Below are 25752 nucleotides of genomic sequence, written 5' to 3'. Positions count from 1 at the left end.
GCAATCGAGGATGTAGCGCTTGCGCCTCTGCGGGAAAATCAATAAAACAGAAGAGTAATATGTGTGTGTGTGTGTGTGTGTTTGAGAGAGTCGGGGCGATCTGCTTTCGGACACACGCATTTATGGAAAGTGGGAAAAAAGATAAAGAATGTGCTTGGATGAAGTCACATACGAGTGTAGTCAATTTATTGAAGGATTGTCCCTTTAAATAGCAACCATACTTTATTTCTGTATATATATATATATATATATATATTTTTTTTTTTCTTTTTTTTATTTCCAAACAAATTTGTCATGACGTCAAACATCAATTTATTATTAATCTTGCAAATAGCTAATATCCATAGGAATTTGCAAAATATTTTTCAATATGTGATTTATTTCTTGTTTTTTTCTTCTTTTTTTTTTTTTAAATTTTCTTATTATCAGATGTCAACTCAATTTCATTTTCACTTTGTCTGTGCTAAGGTACAGGAAGATAATAAGACGGTTGAGAATTTTAATTTTTTTTTTTTTTATAACATTTTTTTAGACTTTTCGATCGATCAATTTTAAATGAATCAATTGAAAGATGTTTACTTGTTGAGGAATTACTTTATCAATCACAATACGATCAAATTGTTAATATTAATTTGATGTATAAATCATTTTATTTCTTTTTTCCTTCTTTTTTCCTTTTCTTAAATATCAATAATGTTTTGAAAATACAAACACTGATATTTAACGAGTAACTTGATCCCTCATATATTACAAGCATAATAGTAGATAAGAAAAGTTTATATTATATTATTCATCAGAACTCGTTTCTTTTTACGTTATTATAAAAATCAATTTTATACAAATATTATATCAATAAGAAGTATAATAGAATTTAGATATTTATGTTAGATCGCGTGTTTGATATCCCTGTCATATATATTAACCCTTCTCTTCCAAGCAAACGTTCATTCTCTCGATCTTTATCGATCACTCTCAGTTCTTATCGAAAATGGGATCTATTCGGTTGGTGAGAATCCTCAGGTCTCTTAAGAAAGCGATTGAAAGGTAGATAAAATTGAGATAAAGAGATAGAATCTTCATGGATTTGGCCAAATGTCTTGGATCATTAGCTAATCTTAAGAAAAGTAGGAAATTTCAAAGTTTCTCGATTACTTTTACAAATGGATTTGTTTTCTTTTTCTTCTTTTTCTTTTTTTAAAGAAATTCTAGAAATACTTCTTTTTGTACATGCATAGGCATATGTATACTTGATCCGTATAGCAATAACTCGTTTTTATTTATTCTTTTTTCCTTTTTTTTTCTTTTTTTCTTTTTTTATCATTAATAAGAAATATAAGCCAATGATTATGAAAGTGATCTGAGTCATTTGAGATATTAAAAGATATATTTTGTCGCACGTTATTCTTAAGTATGATAAAATATATTACATTTTCAATAAATTTATTATTTTTTCAATCGCCCTTTTTGGTGATCCTGACAACAAATTAATTTTTTATCAAAAAAAAAAAAAAAAAAAGAAAAAAAAAAAGGAAAAAGAAAAATAAAGGAAAGAGAGAAAGATATTATAAAGATCATGGTCATGGTTAATTTATTATTATAATTGCAAAAAAGGACGATTAACTTTTTATAGAAAAAAAAAAAAAAAAAAAAAAAAAAAAAAAAAAAAAAAAACAGACAAGAACATTCGTATTATGTTTTTCATTAAATTGAAAACGTGTGATCGATCGATATTACCGGATGCATCGATCTTTTTACTTAAACATCCTTTTTCTTTTCATTTATTTCAAAATATTCTTTCGAACAAACAAACTAATCTTGTCAAAATTTCTCAAAAGAAATTTCTATTATCTAGAAAAATAAAGTAAACATCGAAGTTAACGAGGGGAGAAGGGTGATAAAAAAATTTCCACAAAAACACATAATTACAACGCACCTCAGTTAATAAATATCGATCACACTCGCTAGTTACACAGATTATTAATTAGAAGAAAAATAATAAGAAAAATTATGATTGAGCGCGCACGCGAGAAAAAGAGAGAAAGAGAGAGAGAGAGAGAGAGAAAGAGAGAGAGACGGAGATAGAGAGAGAGAGTTAGAATAATACTCACCTAGTCGGAGGATAGAAAAATACTGAAGCGATGTGTCACCTGGTTGGCTTCTCGATTCCCTTCATGGAAGCCTCAAAAAGAAGTCCGGACAATCTAATTTGTTAGTAATTAACCTGCCTTCGATACTTCTTCAATTTCTATACCACAAAGAGTATATATATATATATATATATATATATATATATATATATATATATATGTATTCTACATAAATTATGTGTTCTCTTGTTCTACATATTCTACGATTCTTAGATTTGTAAGTATACTTTGGGAATCAGTTGCGCATCGATTGATGGATTTAGTTCTCTATGTATTCATGTTTATCTACATGTATATATATATATGTACACGTATCTGCATATGTATGTATTGTACATATGTGTTCGAGGAGAAGGTAGGAGAATCGGTTTATTTTGAAAATTTCCAAATGACACTGTCGTCGATTCCAATGGAATTTTTCAGAAACAGGTAATTCTTATCAAGATTTCCAAAAATGTCGGACGATAGTAGAATACGGACGACAGTGGTTCGTAACAGAAAAATGTCTATGTATTCTTTATATACAAGTCGCGTAAATTTAAAATCAATTAATGACGATTTTAATAATAATAATAATAATAATAATAATAATAATAATAATAATAATAATAATAATAATAATAGTATTAATAATAATAACGACGACAATGGCAGCGATGATTAACGATCGATGAAACGACAAAGTTTTATAACAACAGCAATAACAAGAATACCAACGTATCGATTAGAACATGTCAACTTTTACGATGGTATACGATGTTAATGATCATATTGAATAATCGTAAGTACGTATTAAATCCATGATGTATCGTTCGAGTATTTTTTACGTCTGATCATTGATTACACAAACTAGTCCATAAATGGAAACAACAGGCATTAATGAATCCTTCGATCAAACTGTAAACATCTTCCATGTTGACGGGTGTATTTGTGACTTCGGCGGATTTACGATAAACGACGTATAAATCCTAAAAATATAATAAAAAATCGTATGAAATTATCGATCGATTAAAAAATGATTGAATCATATTTTTCTTTTTTTTTTTTTTTTTTTTTTTAAATTAACACGTTTATACCCCTCTGGACGTATGGAGATCGATCGTCAACATAGTAAACGCTTGGAGAGAACGATGATGTAATATAAGATGATGAGTTATATTCCCATCGGCAGTACTAAATTGTTTATGATATTCTTGATATTTATTTTGAAGAACTTTAGTCAAAGTTTGATACCAAGAAACAGGTTGGCTGCTTAGCGAACTTAGCCTAGGCTCCAAATGAGAAAGTGGCTCGACGTGAGCCAATGAACATAATTCCATGAATTCCGTATAAGTCATGGATGATTTATTTTCGAATAATTTATTCCAAAGCAGGTGGGTCCTGCATTGGGAAGCACCACGTTCTATCATATCGATTATGTGCTGTCTAGCTGCTTGAGCTTGGGACATGATCAATTGCTGCATCAATTGTTCGTGTGACGAATAATATCCCAAATAATTTACGGATTCCTGACGTATCTGTACCAACTGCGGCGACGACGACGACGAACTCGACGTATTAAGGATATTGTGACTTTGCGTTAAGGGTGAGTTTGGTACAGGCGGCGGCGTCGGTGCCAAATTGTTTATCGTAGTTGTTCTCTCATCGGATTCCTTCGAGTTATCGTTTGAATCTAAATCGCTGTTACGTGAATCCGAATCCGTTGGATTGTTTGCTTCGCGTTTACAACTTTTTTTAACAATAGGCGGTTGCACTACCATTGAAATCGAATTAGATTCCGAAGAATTTCCAGGTTGCGAATTGTTACCCAATTTGATAACGCTATAAACTGTACGAAATTTCCCAAGCTTATTATTCTCCAAATCTCGTTTAGGATAGAGCTCACGTTTACTCGTTAACATTAAATAATATTTCAACGTTATCTCCGTTTTTTCTATCTCCGGTGGCTGTTCAATTCTAGAAACTATCAGAGCAACATCAAAGTCGTCGATATATCTGGTGTCTTGGGCGTCGCAATAACTGACCAACGGTGTGCTCTGTAGTTTAAACAAAACGTATTCGCCTTCTTGAGATTCTTGAGGTTCGTTGGACATAACGAATGCTCGCATACCATAAGTTTCCTCGTGCGCTAATAAATAAGTATATAACATACGAGCTGGCGTGGCTAAATTTCTTACATTGATCACGTCTGAAAGAAAAAGAAAGGGGGAAAAAAAATAAAAAAAAAAAAAAAAAAAAAAAAAAAAAAAAAAAAAAAAAAGGCAAAAACAAAAAAAGAAAGAAATACGATTTGACGAACAATGTCGATTGACCTTCGAAAGAATTGAAATCTTACCGCTGTAAACGAGATTTCTTGCGTAGTTAGGTGCCTTACTGTAATATTTGTTAAAATCATCGAGAAAATGAGTCAGATGATAACCCTGTTGTAACGACCAGAAACCTTTGCCTGCTATGTAAGAATGAATGCAACGTAAATGAAAATCGTATGTGAACGAATGCAAATGCATATTGATTTTTATTTTATCACAGGCATCCACGAAGCTCAAGACGAACTGTAAGTTGAAACAAAAAAAAAAAAAAAAAAAAAAAAAAAAAAAAGAAAGAAGAATAAAAATAATCGATGCTTATGCGATTGTTTATTTAACAATACTCACCTGATTAATTATGGCGCTGTTAGTTTTCGTTGAAAGACGATTGCATTCGATGACACGTAACTTGGCAATGAAAAATGGTTGGGCCAAGTGAATTTCAAACAACAAAACTCCACCCAACATTGATTTCTTTAAATAATGCGTCTGATGCGGCGTCTTTTCCGTCTCCCTGAGTCGTACGACACGCGAAGAAAGAAAAAATTTGGTGATTATTTAGAAGAAGAAAAGGAAAAAAGAAAGAAAGAAAGAAAGAAAGAAAGATAATTCAGCATACGTTTTGTCTTGCGATTCGACTTGAATCGAACTGAATCCTAAAATTTGTAAATACTGTTTGTATTCTGTCAACATCGAGTTGCAAAGCTCTCTATGCCATTTCACAATGACGTCCTTCGATGAGTCCTCTTTCGATTGAGTCTGTTCGTTCGCTTGTTGACCAACGTTACTAGAGACAAGAGAACACGGCGGCGTTAACGAGTGATCTCTCGTAGCGGCCGACTGCAAACGCCACGTTGGTAAAAATAATAAAGGCGTATGACAGAAGTGTATCAAACGAGAATGTTGTTTGAACGTGTTCAATGTGTCGAAACAAACTGGTATATTCGAGGCAGAACTACGATTCTGCCATATCGTATATAATCTGTTCATATCCTCTGAAAGATAAATAAAATTATATATCTGTATAAAAATGAAAAAGCAAATGAAAAAAAAAAAAAAAAGAAAAGGAAAAAAAAAAAAAAATTATTAATACTCTTTGGATCGACATGATAGAACATTGATGATTGCATACATACACACGCAACAGTTTCATTAGGCAAACCTTTGGCTTTTCTTTCACGATGACGAAAATCTTGCAAGTCGTATGCCGTTTTCACGACAGGATCAATATCATCGTTCAAATGATAAACATTGCTCTCCGTTTCTTTCGTAGCTTGTCCGACCAGCTGATTCCATGGCAAAGGATTACTCCTACCATGTTGCTTAGAACTTGATTTATTTTCACCGTGCGAGGCGTGAGGAAATTTCGTTAGACTCTCCATATCGGTGATTTGATAATACTGCGTATTATTTTGTTCGCCCTGTTGATAATTCGACGTTGGCTGATGATGAAATATACCCAACTTTTGCATTATTATATTCGTGAAGAGTTGCGACCTCGATGACAGCCAAGTACCCAAACTCGTAGTTTGTTTGATAAATTTTTCTGATCTCTCTTTCGACCAATTGTACATATAAAACGTTATCTGAAATGATATAAACATGTTTTTTTCTTGTTCTTGCTTTTTTTTTTATTTTTTTTTTTTCTTTTTTTTTCTTCTCTTTTTTTTTTTTTTTTTTTTTTTATTATTATTATATCGAGAAGAATTCTTATTCGGAGGACAAGAATATGATAATTTACATTGCCACTTTGGATTTCAGCTAATAATATCCGCTGTCTTGGTACAAAGTCGGACGGTAGTATCAATGGATTGAATTTTTGCAGTAATTTTTGATCTAAAAAAAAATATATATATATATGTATGTATGTATGTACACATATATCATAGCTTTACATTACAAACATATGCGAGTAATAATTGATAATGATTTTTCTCTACCTTTGGGAACGAGTAATTCCTCTTCGATCGTCTTACCAAAGGAAACCTTCCATTGATAAAAATTTCTGGCGATCAAAATACAATTCGTATAAGTTCCTTGCTCGTGTTTACTAAAATCGCACGAAACATAAACAGGAGATAACGTTCTCTCGCGTTCGTTAACGTTAGTAACCCATCTTTTTCTAGCCTCGGTATTTTCACAGAACGCTAAGAGATTCGGCGTACAGGTGACTGTTTCACTGAGAAATGGCTGACGATCGCGTAAAACGAATGCTCTGCTAGATGTATCAGGTGCGTGGCCCCGTATTAAATTCTGCAATTCTCTGACAATAACGGGAATCGAGTGTCTATGATGAATTATAACCTCGTGTTTCTTAACAGCGGGTACACCAACGTCCAAAGCATATTTAAACCATTTAGTTAATATCGTATGATAAATCTCATTGAGTTTGCCTTCCTCGCCAAATTCGTATTGATTTATGACGATATTCTCAGGATCCTTCGATTGAATCTGTTTGTTCTGTTGAAAAGTTTCCTTATCATCCGTCGAATTGTCTTTATCGATAGATTCCAATGGTTCGGTGAGAGCAGTAGACAAAAGATTGTATTCCGTAACCAAATCCCAAGTTGCGTATCTGACAGCAGCGCACAATTTTTGAAGCAATGCCTCTAAATTGACCCGACCCTGTTTCCATATTCTAAATTCTATCAGCTGTTTAGCGTTACTCTTATTCGTACAAATGGACGTAGATACTAAATTTTCAAAATTCTCGCTCTTCAAGCGTTCACGAAGATTCGTTTCGCACAATGCCTCGTCGATCTGACGTGTTTCGCTCTTGGAATCGGCAATTGCCAAAGCGATGCAAGCTATACCTTTGCTACCGCTCGATGGGCTTTGATTATATAAAAATATATCAGATTCGGCGACCCTGTTGGTGGAACCCTCTGGCTGAGAATAATCTTGAAAGTGATAACAGGTTCTGTGATCGGTATATTTTGGTATATAAAGAAATTGTAATAAATTTTGTCTGAGATAATGTCCTAACGCTGCCATGTGTAATAGGCAATGCGGTTGGACGGATAACTGTACTATGGATTCAGGATTTTTATATGGTTTTTGAATGAAGTGAACGTCGGCCGGTGTCAATTTGCACATAGGATTGCGCGCTAACATTACGGACAATACTTCGAACACGGCATCGTCAAGACGATTTTGTAAAACTTGCACGAGATCGCATTTTACCAAAGGTCCAGCATCGGATATACCGTGTACCTTCAATATTATCGAATCCCCAGCCTTGTTCAATATGTCAGATTCTTTTTCACCGAAAGATCGGACTCTGGGTCTTGTATCGTTAGACAGAGAATGATCGTTGGCGCTGTCAATCCCTTTAGCTTGCGACAACGAAGCTGCACTGTTGCTCCTAGAAACCGCAAGTTTCTCATCGCTCTCTGAAAGCTTGTTCTGAAGAGGCTTCCCATCGTTGGTCTGTTCGTGAAGTCTCAAGTAAAACACGTTCTTATTATTTTCTTGATAAACGAACATGTTACTCCTATTGTTTACCGAGAACCAATTCAAAACACCATGGAGCGCTTTTATACCTCTAGAGAGACCAGATCTTCCTGGTCCGGTTTTCAAACGAGGATGCAGATAAAATGGCACTTCCCAAACTACAGGACAACGGAACATACCCGCTGTAAAGTTAAGGATCGAGCTATTGCTCTGTAATGAACCACCTGACTCGCTGCTAGTATCGCCTCTCCAAACGTGATCCTCGTTTACTTCCGGTTCCAAAAGTACGTCGCAGGTGCGAGTATCGTGAAGATTTTGAAGAAGCAAGTATTGGTTCACTCGACGACATATCACTTTCAATTGCGTCACCAGCATCGTTTGTATTTGCTTGTAACAATCTACTTCGGGCGAGACCAGTTCTAGAAATCTTTTTCAACAGAGAATGATCAATTAACAAGAACGAAAGGATAATTAACAATATCAAATGAAAATACATAGGACATATTGTTAACAAACCTGCAGTGAAAATATACATTGACGTGGCTACTTTCGACCTGCAAAATTAGCCAGAAATTTGGAAGGCAATCTCTACGTCTGTCAAGTTCTATCAACCATTGCAAATCGTCTTCGGAGTTGCTACTATCACCCTCATAACCATCGTCCGTACCTATTTTACCTTCACCTATGCTAGAAATGTCGGAATAACAACCCGGTGGATCGGCCGTGTCGAATCTGCCAGAATTACGAACTTCCACAGACACGTTTTGTTCGATATTTTCGATAGTATCGTCTGCAATAACGTTTGTATACGCTCGTTAAGTTAAATTAAATTTGGAAAAAGAAAAAAAAAAAAAGAAATTAATCATTCCTTCCAATATAATTAACTTTCAATAAAGTTATCATCTCTTCGTATGAATTATCTTATGAATATATCGTAACGATCCTATCTTTTATTTTACCTTTCCTGATTAACGCATGATCCTTCAAACTTGAAACTTTTTCATTATCGGCAGCCACCTCGAATGGGTCTTCCGCATTTTTAATAAAATAAAATAGCGAACCCTCTTGCTGAATGCAGTAACGATCGATTTGCAATTTTTTTAACTCTTCTAAAAACTTCGTAACGCTATTCTCCGAAGGGAATACGAAATGAAGCGGCACTTTGTCCATAGAACAACTCGTTCGTTCGGTAGACTCTGAGACGTGACGAGCTACAAACTTTAATGTCCTTTCGGTTGGTGGTGATCGATCCAAAAGTGCCGTAGCCGTTTCGTCTTGCAGCAGCCATTCGATTTCATAGGTCAAACTGGTGATGGCACTGTGCTGATAAAGTGGAAGATGTTTCATACTTTCCGGCAAACTTTCTGACTTCTTTTCGTTAGTCAAATTACGTTCGTACTCAACGTGAACGTTCTCGAGAGCCGAGTCATAAAAGTTATTATTACTTTTCACGTTTCTAGAACGTTTCGCAGTAACGTCAACGACTTCTCTTGGTAAATTCAAACATATTATGCCTAAGGAAATCTTAAGATTATTCAAATTCATATCTGCCTCATTTTCATCCTTCTGAACGTCCATTCTTTGAACGATCTCGCTGAAACAAGTCGGTAGTAAATTGACAGGTGTACTTTTCAAACCTGAACGAAAATATACCGAACAACTTAATCGTAAGAAAAGTGGTTCTTCCTTATCGGATATATTGTCTTCTCGTAACTCGTCGTCATTAAATGTATCAGCATAAACGCAATTTGGTAATTTTCTAAAATCATTCGTACTCGTTGCATCTCCATCTTCCTTTCCTACAAATCGATCAACGACATACAAATAAGATTCATAATTATCCTAGAACGTAATAAAATGATACCTTGGCAAGAGGAGTCGTCTAATTTACAATTGATTTCCGAATGAAACGCGAACGTTTCTAAATCATCGTCACTGTCTGATCTCTCTGAATTAACTCGACCCTAAAAGTAATATTAATTGATAGAGTTCATGAAAAAGAAAAGAAAAAAAATTATGAAATCTAAACATGGAAAATAACATACGGTGGTCTTTTTCGAAATCCACAATGGCGAGCAATAATAAAATTCTGAATGAGCTGGTACCGGTCTGAACGCAACAGTTATTATACCCTCGAACTTGTCTTTTATCAAATTGTGCAACGGTTTGACGTCATAGCAAACGTTACTCTTCAATTGACCAAACGTGTTACCATCTTGGGATGTACTCAAATGTCTGCATACAGATTGTAAATAATTAGTTATATCGATTTCGATCAAACTTTCCTCGCATAATTCGACTGCTGCTTCCATGTCCTCGTAACTGAGCGGTTTCTGAAGTGCTAAAGATTTGTAAACTGCTGCTACGTAACAATGACAATGGGCGAAGTTTAACATCTTGCAATGTTCCATCAGACTTTTTTGATCTAAAAGAAGAAAAACAAATAAATAAATAAATACAATTATTATCTTTATGTTATGACACTTCACTATTTATTCATTTATCTGACGATTATAATTTTTCTTTTTAATTTTAATTCGTTCTATATAAATGAACCTACCGCTTGTTGCATTATCCGAATCTTCGCTTTTTGGTTCGGGTGACGAGGTCTTCATATTGTTAATAAATTTTGAATGAAAAAACTCTTCACGATCTTTTTGACCAACGCGAAACGTATGATCCTGATAAATATCCTTGTTACGTGGTGATTCCAATTTTTCGATCAACGCATCGATCAATAATGCCAATGAACAATTGTAAACGTAAACAGGAATTAAAAGACCCTCGAACTCGATGGTTTTAGCGTTGTCGAGAGGTGTATTAGATCGATTAGAATTAGAATTGCCCGATGAGGTTTGTTCGAACGAGTCAGACTTTTTTTCGTATATATTGTCAGAGGAATTAGTCTCGTTAATGTCATTGTTCGTCGATTGACGTTCCTCTAAGCTATTTCTATTGCTTAAATCACTTTCGTTTTGATTTTGAGGAAATGCTATTAGATAGACGTCCTTCTCTGATGCTGGCAATATAGTCATTATCACGTGGGTCGGGCTTATGCCTTTAACGAAGCAACGCCAATGAGGATGATAATCTGAAGGAATCTCATTTTTTTTATATCGTTCTGAAAAGAAATTCAACTATTTCTTTTTCCTTTTTTCCTTCCATTGTGAAATTAATCAAAAGGAATATTTCGTCATACATTTGTAATTATTTTTATTGAATTATTTCTTTTTTTTTTCTTTTTTCCTATTTCTAACGCGTAATTTTTCTTTTTCTTTTCTTTTCTTTTTTAATGTACTACTATTACTATTACTACTACTACTACGATATTTTTTAATAAAGCAACGTAGAAACGTCATACGTTGTCGTTTACCTTTCGAAAAATATGCCAAATTAGATTCCTCCTCGCGAGGTCTATTCAAAAGCATCTCGGTAAATTTTTGCGACTGCGTACTCGTCAATTGAAGTTCTTTATTATGTAAATGTTTAACGCGTTTGAGAAATCCTTCCATTAGAATCTTGTTAGCACTTTGTCTTCCTTCCTCGGCATGATCGGAACCTAACGAATCGTCATTTAATTATCATCAAAATATCAGTTTTCATTAAATAAAGATAACGAAATAAATAAATAAATAAATGAAAAAAAAAATTCTAATCATTCTAAAGACAATGAAAAAAAAGTATTATAAAGATCACTGTACGTTATAAATTTGGACGCGATTACTTAAGAAAAAAAATCTTGAAGAATAAAGATAATAATAATTTTAGAATCGTCTTAAAATCCGATCAGATAAAGAACGTGATTGCTACGTAATACATTCTTACGAAACGAAGGAAAAAAAAAAAAAAAAAAAAGGAAAATTTAATCTATGTTACCGTTATTATAAAAATCACGATACGCTATACATCGGTTCAAACTAAACTATTTTATTATTATCGAAAAAAAAAGAAAACTAAGAGGAAGAAAAAAGATAATAATAATAATAATAATAATAATAATAATAATAATTTTAGAATCGTCGATGAAATTCTAATCGGACAAAAATAAAAAGAAAGAAGAAGATCCAACTCGAACCATTAGCAAACATGGAGAACAAGAGTTCGCCTTGTTGGCACTTAGGTAGTATGCTGAGAGCATCGAAGGTAAAATGCATGTGATGAATCCTTTCGTCGATCATCGTCGATCCTTTGAAGCATCCTGTCGTGTTCGCGTGTCCATTAGAATCTACGCTACGATCGCTCGTCCTTAAAGTTTGAAAGCCCTGACCAGAAATAACTTCGTTCCCATTTTCCATTGCCGTTACTTGACAGAGTTGAATCAGGTACTCGAGAGTTAGCAGAGCGTTTACACATTCTTCGTCTATGCGAGCGATCTATCATCATTATATCGATCATATATAATATATAGATATTATAAATATAATGCATATGTATAGGGAAAAATAAATAAAAAATTTTATAACGTAAACAAACAAATAAAAGAAGTAACGTTGAATTGTGAATTAATGCGTGTAAAGTAGTACTTAGTCGATTGCCAGGATAGGATATATATATGTATATTTTTTTATGGTTATACAAAAGCATGAAAGTAAATAAATAAATAAATAAATAAATAAATAAATAAATAAATAAATAAATAAATAAATAACAACGAAAGTGGTAACATCGCTTTAAACACACACACGCACACACACATATACATACGAGTTACATTTATTATTCTTAATTAAAATTGTTAATTTTGTTTTAATATTTCATTCTTTCTTTTCTTTTTCTCTTTTCTCTCTTTTCCCAAGATATCTGTATATAAATAATTTATTTTAAATAATTAATAATTTTCATAAACGATTTGTTATAATTTGTCTACATATACGATGCGGTTCGTTCGAGTTAAGCTTGCTCGGAATAAAAAATTACAGAGATTCTTTTATTTTTTTATTCGTATTTTTCATTCGTTCTTAGTTAAAAGGACTTAATCTAAGCTAAGATCGTGTAAAGTTCTAATCCATGATTAAATGTGCGATTAATATCACTTTTGATAATAATAAATTTTTAAAGAATATCCTAAATTTTAATCTATGATGAATTTCGCTTGAAAATTTCGATCCTTGATATGGATTTAATAATTACAGTCGATTAGATTTTCGATTGGACGATGACAAGGAAGAACCAGGAATAAGTTGGAGGAGTTGAATCTCACTTAATTAACAAAGCGTAGAGACCACTTCTCCACTTAAACCTAGACACCTGTTTCCAAAGCGTGTAGATCTATAATTATTTTTTTTATCTCTCTCTCTCTCTCTCTCTCTCTCTCTCTCTCTCTCTATATATATATATATATATATATATATATATATATATATATATATATGTTTTATTCTTGTTTAGACGCGAGATCATATTCCTTGGATCAAGAAAGTCGGAAGAATCAATTTCGATGATCGACGACGATAATCCGCACAACCTTGAGCTGGAAGAGTTAGATCTGGCAAGTTATCAGAGCTTTTATTACTCACTGCCTAGATCCTCACTTCCAACTGAGGGTCGGGCAAACCTTTTTCCCTCTTTCTCTCTCTCTCTCTTTCTTTCTATCTATCTCTCCCTTTTTCCCGCTCGCTATATCCCTCTTTCTCTTTCTTTTCTTTCTTTCTCTTTTCTTTTTAACACTGCACAAAAACTTGGCAAGAAGAAGAAGAAGAAGAAGAAGAAGAAGAAGTACGTGTAAGAAGTATATGGCCGATCATCCTCAATCCCTTCGATCAGCTGTTCACTACCTACGATGATAATGCAAAGTATGGTGAAAAAAAATCCATTGAGAACATCATTTGACTCCGATCGATTATTAAAATGAATTTGATTTAAAAATTCTATCGATTGCGAGATAAGATTTCTTTTGTATTCAGTCAGTACACGATTTTATTCTAATTCTCCCTTTTGTTCATTCTTTTATAATTCTTCACAATAATCGATTATCACTTTGTCTTTTTTTAATTGATCACAATGTATCGAAATTTTGCTATTAGAAATGACAAAAGAAAAAAAAAACAAAAAAAAAAAAAAAAAAAAAGGAAGAATAATAAGAATCACCTCGAATATTATAAATTTAATTTTCTTTGATATTTCCTTTCCCTTATACTTTTTACTTTTCACGGACTCGTCGACAACGAAGTCATTATTGAAAACCCCATAAAAATAAAAATAAAAAAAAAAAAAAAAGGAATATAAAAAACAGAATAAGTAAAGTAAAATAAAATAAAATAAAATAAGATAAAATAAAATAAAATAAAATAAAATAAAATAAAATAAAATAAAATGAAATAAAATGAAATAAAATAAACGACGATTCGAAAATTTCACACCTCTCCCTTTTCCTTCCTTTTAGATATTATTTCACACACAGAAATTTTCCCGTTAACGATGGTCCATATAACATTCGTAAGTTCGTTCGTTCGTTCGTTCGTTCGTTCGTTCGTACACGCCGATACAATGATACTAAAGTCATATCGTTCTCGTAATCGTCTTTTCAAAGATATCTAAACTGGCAGGAGAATTTCGAAAAATGAGATTCATCGCGTGCGACGTCGATCACGTTAATGTTACAAGCGAAAAAGGTGAGTCTCCAAGTTGGCCGTACTAGTAGAACGTGTGCATTGGGCCCTATATATATAAAATATATGTATATAGAAAAAGAAAGAGCAGAGGAGAGAGAGAGAGAAAGAGTTTGATGTGTGTGATACACACACAAACATAGACATACATATACAAGAATTTATCTATAATATTTGACCATTTACGTGTTAAGATTGTAAGAGGGTTTGTACATGAGTGAGTGAGTGAGTGAGTGAGTGAGTGAGTGAGTGAGTGAGTGCGTGCGCGCGCGCGCGCGCGCGCAAACAAGCAAGTAACCGTGCCAAGAGACAACTGATAGGAAAATCCCGTTAGGGAGGCCCTCATCGATATCGAAGCCCCACCCTGATAACGATAACGACACATCGCGATGGACAGAGTCGTCCCCCAACTCTCTCACTCTTCCTCTCTCTTTTTTTTTATTTTTTTTTTTTTATTTTTTTTTATTTCTTTTTATTTTTTTTACTTTTTTATGTTCACTTTTCTTATTTCTTTAATCGTTTAAATCTTTTTCATTTCAATTTTTTTACCTTCAGTACTATAAACATTATCATTAAATTGGAGCGATAATGATTGGGTGATTTTAAAAAAGAAAAATTCCATGTTCCTTCTTGATCATGATCAGGTAGGTATGAAACGATGGACGATAGATCGATGGAAAGATCGATTACTTTCGTAGCAGACATTTGCTCTCTCTCTCTCTCTCTCCTCTCTCTCTCTCTCTCTCTTTTTCTCTCTCTATTCTTTTCTTTTCTTTTTGTTTTCCTTTCTCTTCAACCGGTTAACAAAAAAAAAGACGTATATATGTACTTTAATATTGCAATAAAATGTCTCCGTATTAAATTGGTATTCTTCGATATATCACTCTTCTAACTCCATCCTCAATTTTCATAAGACGGGCCAAAACCAATGACGACTATCTTATAAAATTATCGATAAAGTTTTCTTTTTGACTCATTGTACAAAAAGAAATGGTTGAAAAAAGAGAATCAAGAGAAATTATATATATATATATATATATATATATATATATATATATATATATATTTTTTTTTCTTCTCATTCTTAGGATCATAATAATATTTTCAAAATAACAAACAAAAATGGAATTTGTCATAAACGGTGAATGTTAATAAATAAATAAATAAGAATTTTTTATTCCAATAAACTTTGTAAAAAATAAAAACTGTGAATATAAGTGAAAAGATCGATGATGATGTTGACGACGAGGACGACGACGATGATAATAATGATGATTATGATGATGATGATGATAATGATGATGATGATGATGATGATGATGACGATGATGATGATGATGATGATGAGGAGGGAACAAAAAATAGATAAATCAGTTCTTATCAGTTGAATCTATACGTCGGGAGATATTACGCGTTAAACTCAAAGATACGAAAGTTTTCGGAAATTGAAGGATATCGTTCCGGATATTTTTATATTTTAATCGGTTCGATCAACGCTTCGACAAATATCGATTGCTGATAAGAGTCCTGATATCGTTATAAAATTCAAATATCCTTGAAGAGTGTTAATTCAGATATTAACATTTATCTATATTATGCATCGAACGAATATTATGCATACTCGCGCTGGAGTAACTTTCTTCTTTTTCTCCCTTAAATAATTATTATTCTGTTCTTAGATATATGAGAGAAAAAGAGAGAGAGAAAGAGAAAGAGAAAGAGAAAGAGAGAGAGAGAGAGAGAGAGAGAGAGAGAGAGAGAGAGAGAGGGGAGGGAGGGAGGGAGAGAAAAATGATGTTCGAAAAACAATTCGAGAAAATCGATGCACTTGTTAACTTAGACAAGTGTCTTTATCAGAAATGAAAGAAGAGATAAGATCCGTGATAAAGTAGCGGCTATTCGCACTTTGTTACGAGACCTATATTTCGATATAATGTGATATTCCTATGCGAACATTTATGTCCATATTGTTTTTTTCGTTTCATAAAAAAAAAAAAAAAAGAATCCGATTGACTCGATATATTTTGTTTGAAATGATTACGTATATAGATAAATAAATAAATGAAAAAAAGTAGAAAAATAAAGAAAAATATATGGGAACAATTGTGATATTAAAAACTTCAACGTATCAATTCTTTGCTCGTGTGAAACATATTCTTTTCTTTTCTTTTCTTTTTTTTTTCTTCCGTTTTTCGTTCTTTTTATTATTTTCTTTTTGTTTTCTCTTTTTTTTTTTTTTTTTTTTTTTTTTCCCTTTACCAATCATATCTAGATTAAAATGATGAAATATATAACGGAACTTAATCTCTGATATGAGTATCGGTAAATGCTTACCAGTTGATAAAGAGAGCAAGTTCCTAGCAAAATAAACCTCTTACAGTCCCTCTAGGTCGAAATATACTTTAATACGTTACCATTCAAACGTCTTATCGCACACAAGTTAGCTCAAGATAAAGAAAACGGGACGCGAGTATGAGAAATTATTGTGCTATCTTTATTTGATTCTTCTCTTGGTTTTTTTTCTTTTTCTTTTTTCTTCTTTTTTTCTTCTCTCTTTTTCATTTCTTTTCTTTTCTTTTCTTTTTTTTTTTTTTTTTTTTTTTTGCGACGTCCATAATCCCGCACGGAAAAATAATTTTCTTTTAATTAAATTCTAACATAAACGTCGAGAAGAAAATAAGCATTTATTTCTTTTATTTCTATTATTTCTTACGATTACCTCTCTCTTTCTCTTTATCTTTGCTATCCTATCAAAGGTAAAGATAGGAGGTACTTCAAAAGCATATCTCAACGATAACAACGACGTGACTGAACTTTTGCTTTTCTTAATCCACGATATATTGTTTCTGATAATGTTCATTACAAAGTTCGCAGCGTGTTACCTCTTCAAGGTTACGCTCATCGTATCATTTCAAATTCGTTTATGAGAGATTTGTCCGACGATAAGAATTCAAATTATTCCTTGTCATCGTCGTCAATCGAGTGCAACCGAGTTACTTAAAAATTTCGACGAGAAGAACTTTTTTAATGTTTCCAAATTTCCTTCATTTTCTTTCCTTTTTCTTCTTCTTCTTCTTCTTCTTTTTCTTCTTCTTCTTCTTATTCTTCTTCCTTGCATACCAATTAAGACGACAGAAAATTTTGAAATAAATTCAACAATGTAAGAAGCTATTAATCGACATAATCTTTTTCTTCGACTTCGAAATAAATCTATTTCGATTACGACGTTCCACTTTCTTAAGAAATCCTACGTAATCGTCTCTATCACAGGAACATGTTATACACTGATACGTTATCATTCTTGAAACATTTTAACTCAAGTACTTAGATTCATTTTATCGATTTAAACACGTAGGATATCCTGGTGATTGAATGTGCATTTCGACGAATTAAATTCATCGAAATATAAAACGATTTATACATACATGTATACATATATATATATATATATATATGTGTGTGTGTGTGTGTGTGTGTGCGTGTGTGTCAGGTAATAAAAGAAAACTATTAACAATGGGAAATGATAAATGTATAAAAAAAAAGGAAAAAGGAAAAACGAAAAAGAAAATTAATATTAATGTCGACACGACACTTACCGCGTCAGGAAGTTGATGATATTGCAGAGAATGCATGAATTCATCGGCACGTCTGGTCAACATGCCTACGTGACCATATTGCGGTTCGATCCAAATTTCTGTGATTATTTGAAAATCACCAGATCCCTCGCAGTCTTCTGTGCTAAGATCACCGTCCACTGTACCTACGAATTTTACGATTTTGTTATTTTTTTGTTTGTTAATAACAAATCCTGTCTGTCTGATCAATGATAGAATACCTTCGTCAGTATCTTCGTCAGATTGATCCGGTTCTAAGGTTGTATTCGGTACAATTTGAGGTGGAAATATGATATATTGTATGATGCACGGGAAATGTTCAGAATTTTTTCCAAGACCTTGCATATTTATTTCCAGTACCATATTTATGATTCCAGCTGCCGAATAAGCGAAATAAAAGCCTTCCTCTAAACGCATCCTAATAAAAGAGAGAGAGAGAGAGAGACGCGTGAATAAAAATCGAAGCACAATTAGATATTGGAATGATCTATCAAAAAGATTTACTTTGTAATAGTTGAGAGAATCCTAGCAATCGCTGTGATGTTCAATCGTGGTAAGGTAATACCAGGTACGATATGTACAAATGGTCGTTTCACATGCCACAACCATCGATTGTGATACAAGTATCTTGATAGCGTCGTAGTATGATTGTTGGTCAATATCGATGGATTTCTATTTGAATTTGTATGTGCAATATCAGGAAATATTATAGTACTTGGATCGGTAGGTACACGTTCATAACGTATCAAGATCTTCTCTAAAGGTTTGTGTATGACTGTGCAACAAAGTGTTTCACGATATTCCATTGGTCTATTTGGCAAAGTCAATTGAGATAATCTTTCAATAAGATCGACTAAGACATTATGCCTGACACCACCCTCGGTCCCACCCGTGAATGCAATATTTAAGACGACACAGAGTGCCTTACAATTAACGCGTATTAATGAAAATGCTACTGGTGGCTTTTCTACTTCTTTGTATATAAACTGAACATATGTGTGATTCTCAACTAGCACAAATGTTGCCCAAGTTTTCAACATGGCATATAGAATAGCGGCAGCTTGACGACATTGAATCCATTGAAATCTTCCATTTTGATTTGCTTGATGCAAATACTTTGGTAATGGTCGATCGTGCGATAAAACCAATGTAATTCTTTGCGTGTGCATCCAACGGGCCCATTGTAAAGTTTCCATTGAAACGACTGGATGCCATATTTGTCCAAATTGCGGACAGGCAGCATCGCTATAAAGTCATAAAGATCCATACTGGCTTTTTTTTCTTTTTATGTTAATACCTTATTAGAAAGAAACGTTTTACTTTGGATCTATAATTTACCTAAGCTGAAGAGTATTAGGCACAGGGTGAGCCGATAAATTAAATACAGGTATTCCACTTCTAATAGTATCTGGTATATTGTACCAACTCCAACCGGATCCAGGAAACCAACTGAAGTGTGCCAACATATTGTCACTTTCGGTTAATGATTTTATGGCTATCCAAAAGCGTGACACAACACCTTGACGATATTGCGATTTGAGTGGTTTTTTAGATAAACAGGTTATGTCATGCAGAAATTCATAAGGCGCTACAACAAAGATCGTTCGGCAAAACAATTAAGAATTCACGATGAATGACAATTATTGCGTTTTAATATATCTCACCTTCTATGGTAATTGTATATTGTATTGTATTAGAAACCGATAAAGACTTAGAAGACCAAGGACACGTTACCAAGTGTTCCAAAAAGACATTGCTCTTCCATAAAAGAACGAAACATATTTCAAGAGTGTCATCCCTTATTATTGCTCTCTTTATTAAATATCCCTCGCGCAGACGACAACACAATAAACTGCTTAACGTGCACGTAACTTGGTCGTCAATCTGCTTTTTTCTAAGAAGATGAACTGGTTTGTGACCATAAAAAAATGTATTATTAGAATGCCATTTGGTTTGTTTAGTTGAGGTAATGGAACTTAATGTGTCACGATATAATTGCCAACAGAGGAAATTTTTATGATACATATTTATATCCTCTCCATGTTCAGGTACCTATTAATTTAGAAGAACGTCATTTAAATCTTAATTATATATCGTACGATATGAAGGATAGTAAAGAGAAAGAAAATTTACATACAATTTGTGGCATATATGTCATGTAACTCCCTAAAGTTGCTGCTGCAAGGAAACACAAGAGATCCTGATAAGGTATTAATCCATCCGCACAATGCGGATGATATACACTACCAACATGTACAAAACTACACGCAATAGTTGTCGCACGCAATTGTTGCATAATTGAATCTAACACATGAACGTCAGTTGTGCTAACTATCCCGTCAGAGATAATAATCAGATCTGTAAGAATCATTTAATTATCAAAAAAGAAAAATGGAATTATTGATATTATTCCAGGAAAATTATTGTTTATTAACTTACGCGCACAGCTATGTTCTGGCAACAAAGTAAGAGCTAACATTCCATATCGCAGCATGTTAATGAAGTTAGCTTCTGGTAAAATCATGGCAGTATTGCCGAGACAACTGTTATTTTTATTATAATAACTAGTACCATCTTCAAACAGGCCCCCAACTAAACGCTCATTTTCTGCTTTCAAAGTTTCCAATTGTTGATTCGCGATGGCAGCTACAAATGATACCTTTTCTTCCAACAAATTTAATTGCTTTTCCAAATGTTGAATTAAATGATTAACATTATTGGCAGTAAGTAGCCATCCTTGAATTAATACTTGTTGCGACGGGCTTGTAAGAAATGGAGTATGAGCTATCACTGTCACAAAAATCTCTGGTTGTAATATACGTTTACTTCCTGGAATAGTAAACTGCAGATATGGGGAAAATAGATTAAATTAAAGTAAATTTTTGTTAAACATGAGAAATATATAATCATAATTACCGGCTTAGTTATTCCCTCAAGACACCTTTTAGTAGCTAAATATACCTCATCTATAACAATTTCTCCATGCTGTATATCCTACGATAAAATCATTTGTATTATTAAAATTAATAAAATTATTTAAACGTTTGAAGAAAATCGATATAAAAATATTACTTACAACAGTACCAAGCGATGGACTTAGGTCTAAACTAAAAACCATTCTGTATTTATGCGCTAGAAATATTATCGAAGTAGTCCATAAAACTTTATATAGAAATTGATGACTAGTATCGGATGACCATGATCCAGGTGAACCATTTGGTAATACGGATACAATTTCTAACTCTGGTGCATCCTCATAATTTGTACTAGGCTGTTGAATTTCTATTAGAGAATCTAAATGCTCTAACATCCATTGGGCTCTCACATTACGAGATATAGGAAATCCTCTTTTCATTAACAAAAACACAGTATCGGCTTCCAATACAGTTTTCTCCTAACGACATAATAAAATTTTATCAAGCAAATCAATCACCAAAAAATACAAGTAACATTACATCTGAACGTGTTTACCTCGTTCTTTATTTCAGCCATATCATCTGGTCGCTTGAATTTTCAATTGTGAGCCTAACATTAAAGTAAATTAATTTCATTGCATTTTATTGCATAAAAGTTAATATATGTATATCATCTTGATAATAAAGAATGCATCACTATGAATTGGCAAAACTTTGTTTATACGCATTACAGTTCAAAGGTCACATTGCTACCTATTCATTTTCTAATATATATTAAGAGATAGATAGGGATACGTTTGTAACATAACCTCTGAAGCGATAAAATCATGCATCGGTAATTCGAGGACATTGAAATTAATAATATTAAGTTTGCTTAAAGAAAATAGAGGGAGACGATATTACTCGTTTCAATCTCTTAACGCAATTAATAACAATGCTGAAAGTCGTAACGCTTAATTCTTCGATATGTTTTGTATCATTCATAACCTTCATAGTACTAGTTTAATATATCTTTCAATTTAAAAATACGTGTACGATAAATTCCTCGATGATTTTCTTTATATTATGTACATGGGTAATAATTATTTGTAAGAATTTTTAAAAAAACATCGTATTGTCAAAGTCCAGGAAACAAAAAATCTGTGATTAATTTGTTTGCTCTTTCTATTTCCATACGTATATAAACTAAACACATTTAAATGGACGAACACACTCATACTGTTTAGTTATATGAGACACGTTAAGGAATAATTTGACGTCGGTAAAGCAGAATAACGATAAAACTTTCATGATGACGTAATAATCACCATATTGCAAAAATTCTTAGCGGCAATTTTAAATCGTGATGCATAATCGATATATTCGATTATCTTCTTAATTATTACATTAACATGTTGTCACGGAAATAAAAGGAATAATATCAAATAATTATATAATCACGATTGATAAGGAATAAAAGTAAACATGCGTTATCTTTAATGACGACTAATTTAGGTTAGAATATGAAAAGTATTACCTGATTTACAAAATCTCATATTTATTCATGCTTTCACAATGTGAGACACACACTTGCACACAGTTCATATAAATTTATATCGCTGCGTGTTGTACATATATGCATGTATACATATATATACATATATATATATATATATATATATATATATATATATATATATGCATACACATATATGAACGATATTGTTATTATTAATTACAAATAATCTCGTAAGTGCACATATCGATGTACCTTCAAGAGCGTATCTTCAGTGTGCTCTTAAAAACGTATGCATTGACATGCAAACCTTTTTTCTTTACTATTTATTTTCTTGCTTTACGTGCTGAAATTCTTCCGTCATATTTTTTTTTTTTTCCTTTCTATCCTCTTTTCTCTTTATATTATACGGAACGCATACACCGAAAGTCGTTTGATTGAACAATTCTCTTTGAACGATATCGATACGTGTGATACATGGCTATATGTAGGCCTAATACGAACTCCATTTTCTTTATTTCTTTTTTCCCCCCTGCCCTCGACAACTTTTTTTCTCCATTTCTTTCTATCGTTCTTATAAGATAATAAGGAAAATGACCGTACCGACGGCGTTCGAAGATATAACCTCTTTCTTTCTATCTTATCGACTTGACGACTTTCCCTTAGGCAAAAAATCATATTTGACTTTTGCATTGCACCCTCGCAATTTCGTTCTCATTTTTATTAATCGACGACACGTAAAAATCTTCTTTACTATTAGACACATACATAGCGAGCAGAGCGGAAGTTTCTTCAGAGAGGAGAGATTTCGCAAGCGATTAATTTTATAGTTGAGAAATAAAAAAAAAAAAAAAAAAAAAAAAAAAGAAGAGAAAGAATAAAAAAAAAGAAGAATAAGAACGAAGGGAACACCATTGCTTTCATCGTTAATGATTTGCATGCAACTACAATATGAAGTAACGTTCATAGCTCTTTCTCCCTGTGCCCGTCGAATTCTGATAAGAAAAGTTTCTGACGGATAGATATTTCTTTTGTTTATCTTTTTGTTTCACTTTAGATCGTTTTTTCTTTTGTTTTTGTTTTCGTTCTTTTTTTTTTTTCTTCAGACGAACAGGGGCAGGGCTTTTAACGTCACCGTATCAGCTGATATACGCACACCAACGTGTTACACGCCCACGCACACATGCACACACATATAATATTATACACTTTCATCCCCGTTTATCGTCATTACACGTCAACGCAATTTCTTTTTTTTTTTGTTTTTTTTTTTTCCATTTTCCTTTATTTTTCTATCAATCCTTTTCTCGCAAATCAATAGCAGCATTTCTGGAAACATATATATATATACGTGTCTATATGTATATATATATATATATATATATATATATATATATATATATGTATATAACTTTTTATTTTAATTATTCCTGAAAAATCAAGTATCAGGGTCCTTCGTGCGTACATACAACAATGTGTTCTTTATCGGCTCACTTAAGTATGAAAAAGTATCTTTTCGATCATGCTATATGTATACATGCACACTCACACATACACATATAATATGTATATATTTATATATTTATAATATATTCGAAGTGCATGGGCCGCAAAAATAGGATAGGATAAATTCTTCTAATAGACTTTGCAGACGGACGTAATAGGTGTATACTTATAATATACATTATTAATATGTATGTATACACATATATATATATATATATATATATATATATATATATATATATATATTCATACATATATACATATATATGTATATTTTTCAATAATAATATAATATATTTTTATAATATTCTCTCATATGTATTGCATTTTGCGTGGCATTAATGCGGTGCCCATTTTTATTTTTCACATATTTTCGCTTGAATTATATATTATATTGATATATCCTTTCACGATTAATTAAGTTTAATAGATATGATGTAAAACACATACTCTTCAGCCTTGTTAGTTGATTATTATATTTAATCATCTTTATATATATATATATATATATATATATATATATATATATATATATGTATAGTACGGTTTCTTTTTTATTTTTTTTTTTATTTTTTTTTTCTTCTTCTTCCTCTTCTTCCTCTTCTTCTACTACCAATTCACGTTTTTCCTTCTCTCTCTCTTTTTTTATTATCATTAATTTTATTTTTATTTATTTATTTATTTATTTTATTTCTTGTTGCTTGTCAATCGTCAACGTCCATTAATAATCGCTCTTTTCCTTTTTCTTTTCTTTTCTTTTCTTTTTTTTTTTATTTTATCCAATTCACAAAAAGAAGAGAAAAACGTAAAAAAGAGGTCACGCGTGCTCACTCGGACGTCTCGGTTTTATTTTCTTTGTCGTTATTACACTGGATTCGATTCAAATGGTTTAAACCGATATTTCAGGAGCGTATCCTGGGCATCTTGTAAAACAATTTTTTTTTATAATAGGAACCAATGAACGCAATCACCGTAATGGCTTAAATATACCTATGGGATACTCAAGTCGATTCTCTATTTATTTATTATATAATACGAAAGATGTAAAATATAATTTTGAATATCTCTCAAATAAACTAACTCGATTTAGTTTATTTTTTTCTTTCCTTCTTTGTTTTCTAATCGTTTAATTTAACAAAGTTAGTAAATCTATGAAAGAAAAAAAAAACCAAGAATCGTTCCATCGAATCCTCTCGACATTTCTCCTGAAATATGGGTCAAAAGCTTTACTTTTTAGGGCACTCTATATGCCGGCAGAAAAAAAGGGAAAAAACAAAAAGAAAAATAATAAGGGTGGCAAATACGAAATACTTAAACAACACTTTGCGCTTATTTCTTTTTCTCTCTCTCCTTTCCTCTTCTTTTTTCCTCTAATATTTTAAGCTAACAAGCACTTCAATATTCGGCGTTTAAATATATATATATATATATATATATATATATATATATATATATATATATATATATATACACACACATGAAGATATATAATATCCATATACTTTTGTCTGTGTCATAAAAAATCCAACTAATAAATTAATTTACTAATGGTAAATTAATTTCTATGAACTATTTTCTTTCTTGTTATTTTTATTTCTTTCGTTTTCATCCCTTCGGCCAATTCCGCGTCATTTTTAACGTGCGATAGACCAAGTATGTAACTTAGAAAATCGGAGGGTTCTTTTGTATAAAGATATAAAAAGAATGT

General features: G+C 32.3%; 1 protein-coding gene and 1 long non-coding RNA gene across 9 annotated transcripts in view; both read right to left on the bottom strand.

Annotated features, from left to right (window-relative positions):
• Positions 1–24553, bottom strand: part of LOC124954237 (guanine nucleotide-binding protein subunit gamma-e) — a 33978-nt gene extending 9425 nt beyond the window's left edge. The window contains exons 1-26 of one of the 8 annotated variants that reach the window (XM_047506825.1): positions 22560–24535; positions 21600–21653; positions 21205–21522; positions 21045–21122; positions 20568–20970; positions 20266–20486; positions 19793–20180; positions 19467–19716; positions 18633–19373; positions 18350–18546; positions 18111–18274; positions 11982–12279; positions 11280–11465; positions 10467–11027; positions 9952–10331; positions 9771–9870; positions 8866–9705; positions 8423–8696; positions 6394–8333; positions 6195–6289; positions 5616–6039; positions 5073–5448; positions 4802–4967; positions 4483–4699; positions 3224–4335; positions 2636–3115 (exon numbers count right to left, since the gene is read on the bottom strand). In XM_047506825.1, the coding sequence (XP_047362781.1) occupies positions 2981–3115; positions 3224–4335; positions 4483–4699; positions 4802–4967; positions 5073–5448; positions 5616–6039; positions 6195–6289; positions 6394–8333; positions 8423–8696; positions 8866–9705; positions 9771–9870; positions 9952–10331; positions 10467–11027; positions 11280–11465; positions 11982–12279; positions 18111–18274; positions 18350–18546; positions 18633–19373; positions 19467–19716; positions 19793–20180; positions 20266–20486; positions 20568–20970; positions 21045–21122; positions 21205–21522; positions 21600–21620 (9885 nt within the window). In that variant the 5' untranslated portion in view covers positions 21621–21653; positions 22560–24535 and the 3' untranslated portion in view covers positions 2636–2980. Of the gene's footprint in view, positions 28–2108; positions 2131–2635; positions 3116–3223; positions 4336–4482; positions 4700–4801; positions 4968–5072; positions 5474–5615; positions 6040–6194; positions 6290–6393; positions 8334–8422; positions 8697–8865; positions 9706–9770; positions 9871–9951; positions 10332–10466; positions 11028–11279; positions 11466–11981; positions 12280–15613; positions 17626–18110; positions 18275–18349; positions 18547–18632; positions 19374–19466; positions 19717–19792; positions 20181–20265; positions 20487–20567; positions 20971–21044; positions 21123–21204; positions 21523–21599 lie in introns of those variants that run through there. The other 7 variants (XM_047506826.1, XM_047506827.1, XM_047506829.1 and 4 more) reach the window with 7 other exon arrangements.
• On the bottom strand, positions 13201–15509 carry LOC124954239. Its single transcript, XR_007102499.1, has 2 exons — positions 14266–15509; positions 13201–13680 (listed from the first exon to the last, which is right to left on the bottom strand). It is a non-coding gene; the product is annotated as an uncharacterized LOC124954239 (long non-coding RNA).
• Positions 24554–25752: the final 1199 nt, after the last annotated feature.

This window comes from Vespa velutina, chromosome 15, assembly GCF_912470025.1.
Source record: "Vespa velutina chromosome 15, iVesVel2.1, whole genome shotgun sequence".
NCBI lineage: Eukaryota > Metazoa > Arthropoda > Insecta > Hymenoptera > Vespidae > Vespa > Vespa velutina.
The sequence above is the reverse complement of the archived record's forward strand: the minus strand, read 5'-3'. Positions and strand labels throughout refer to the sequence as shown.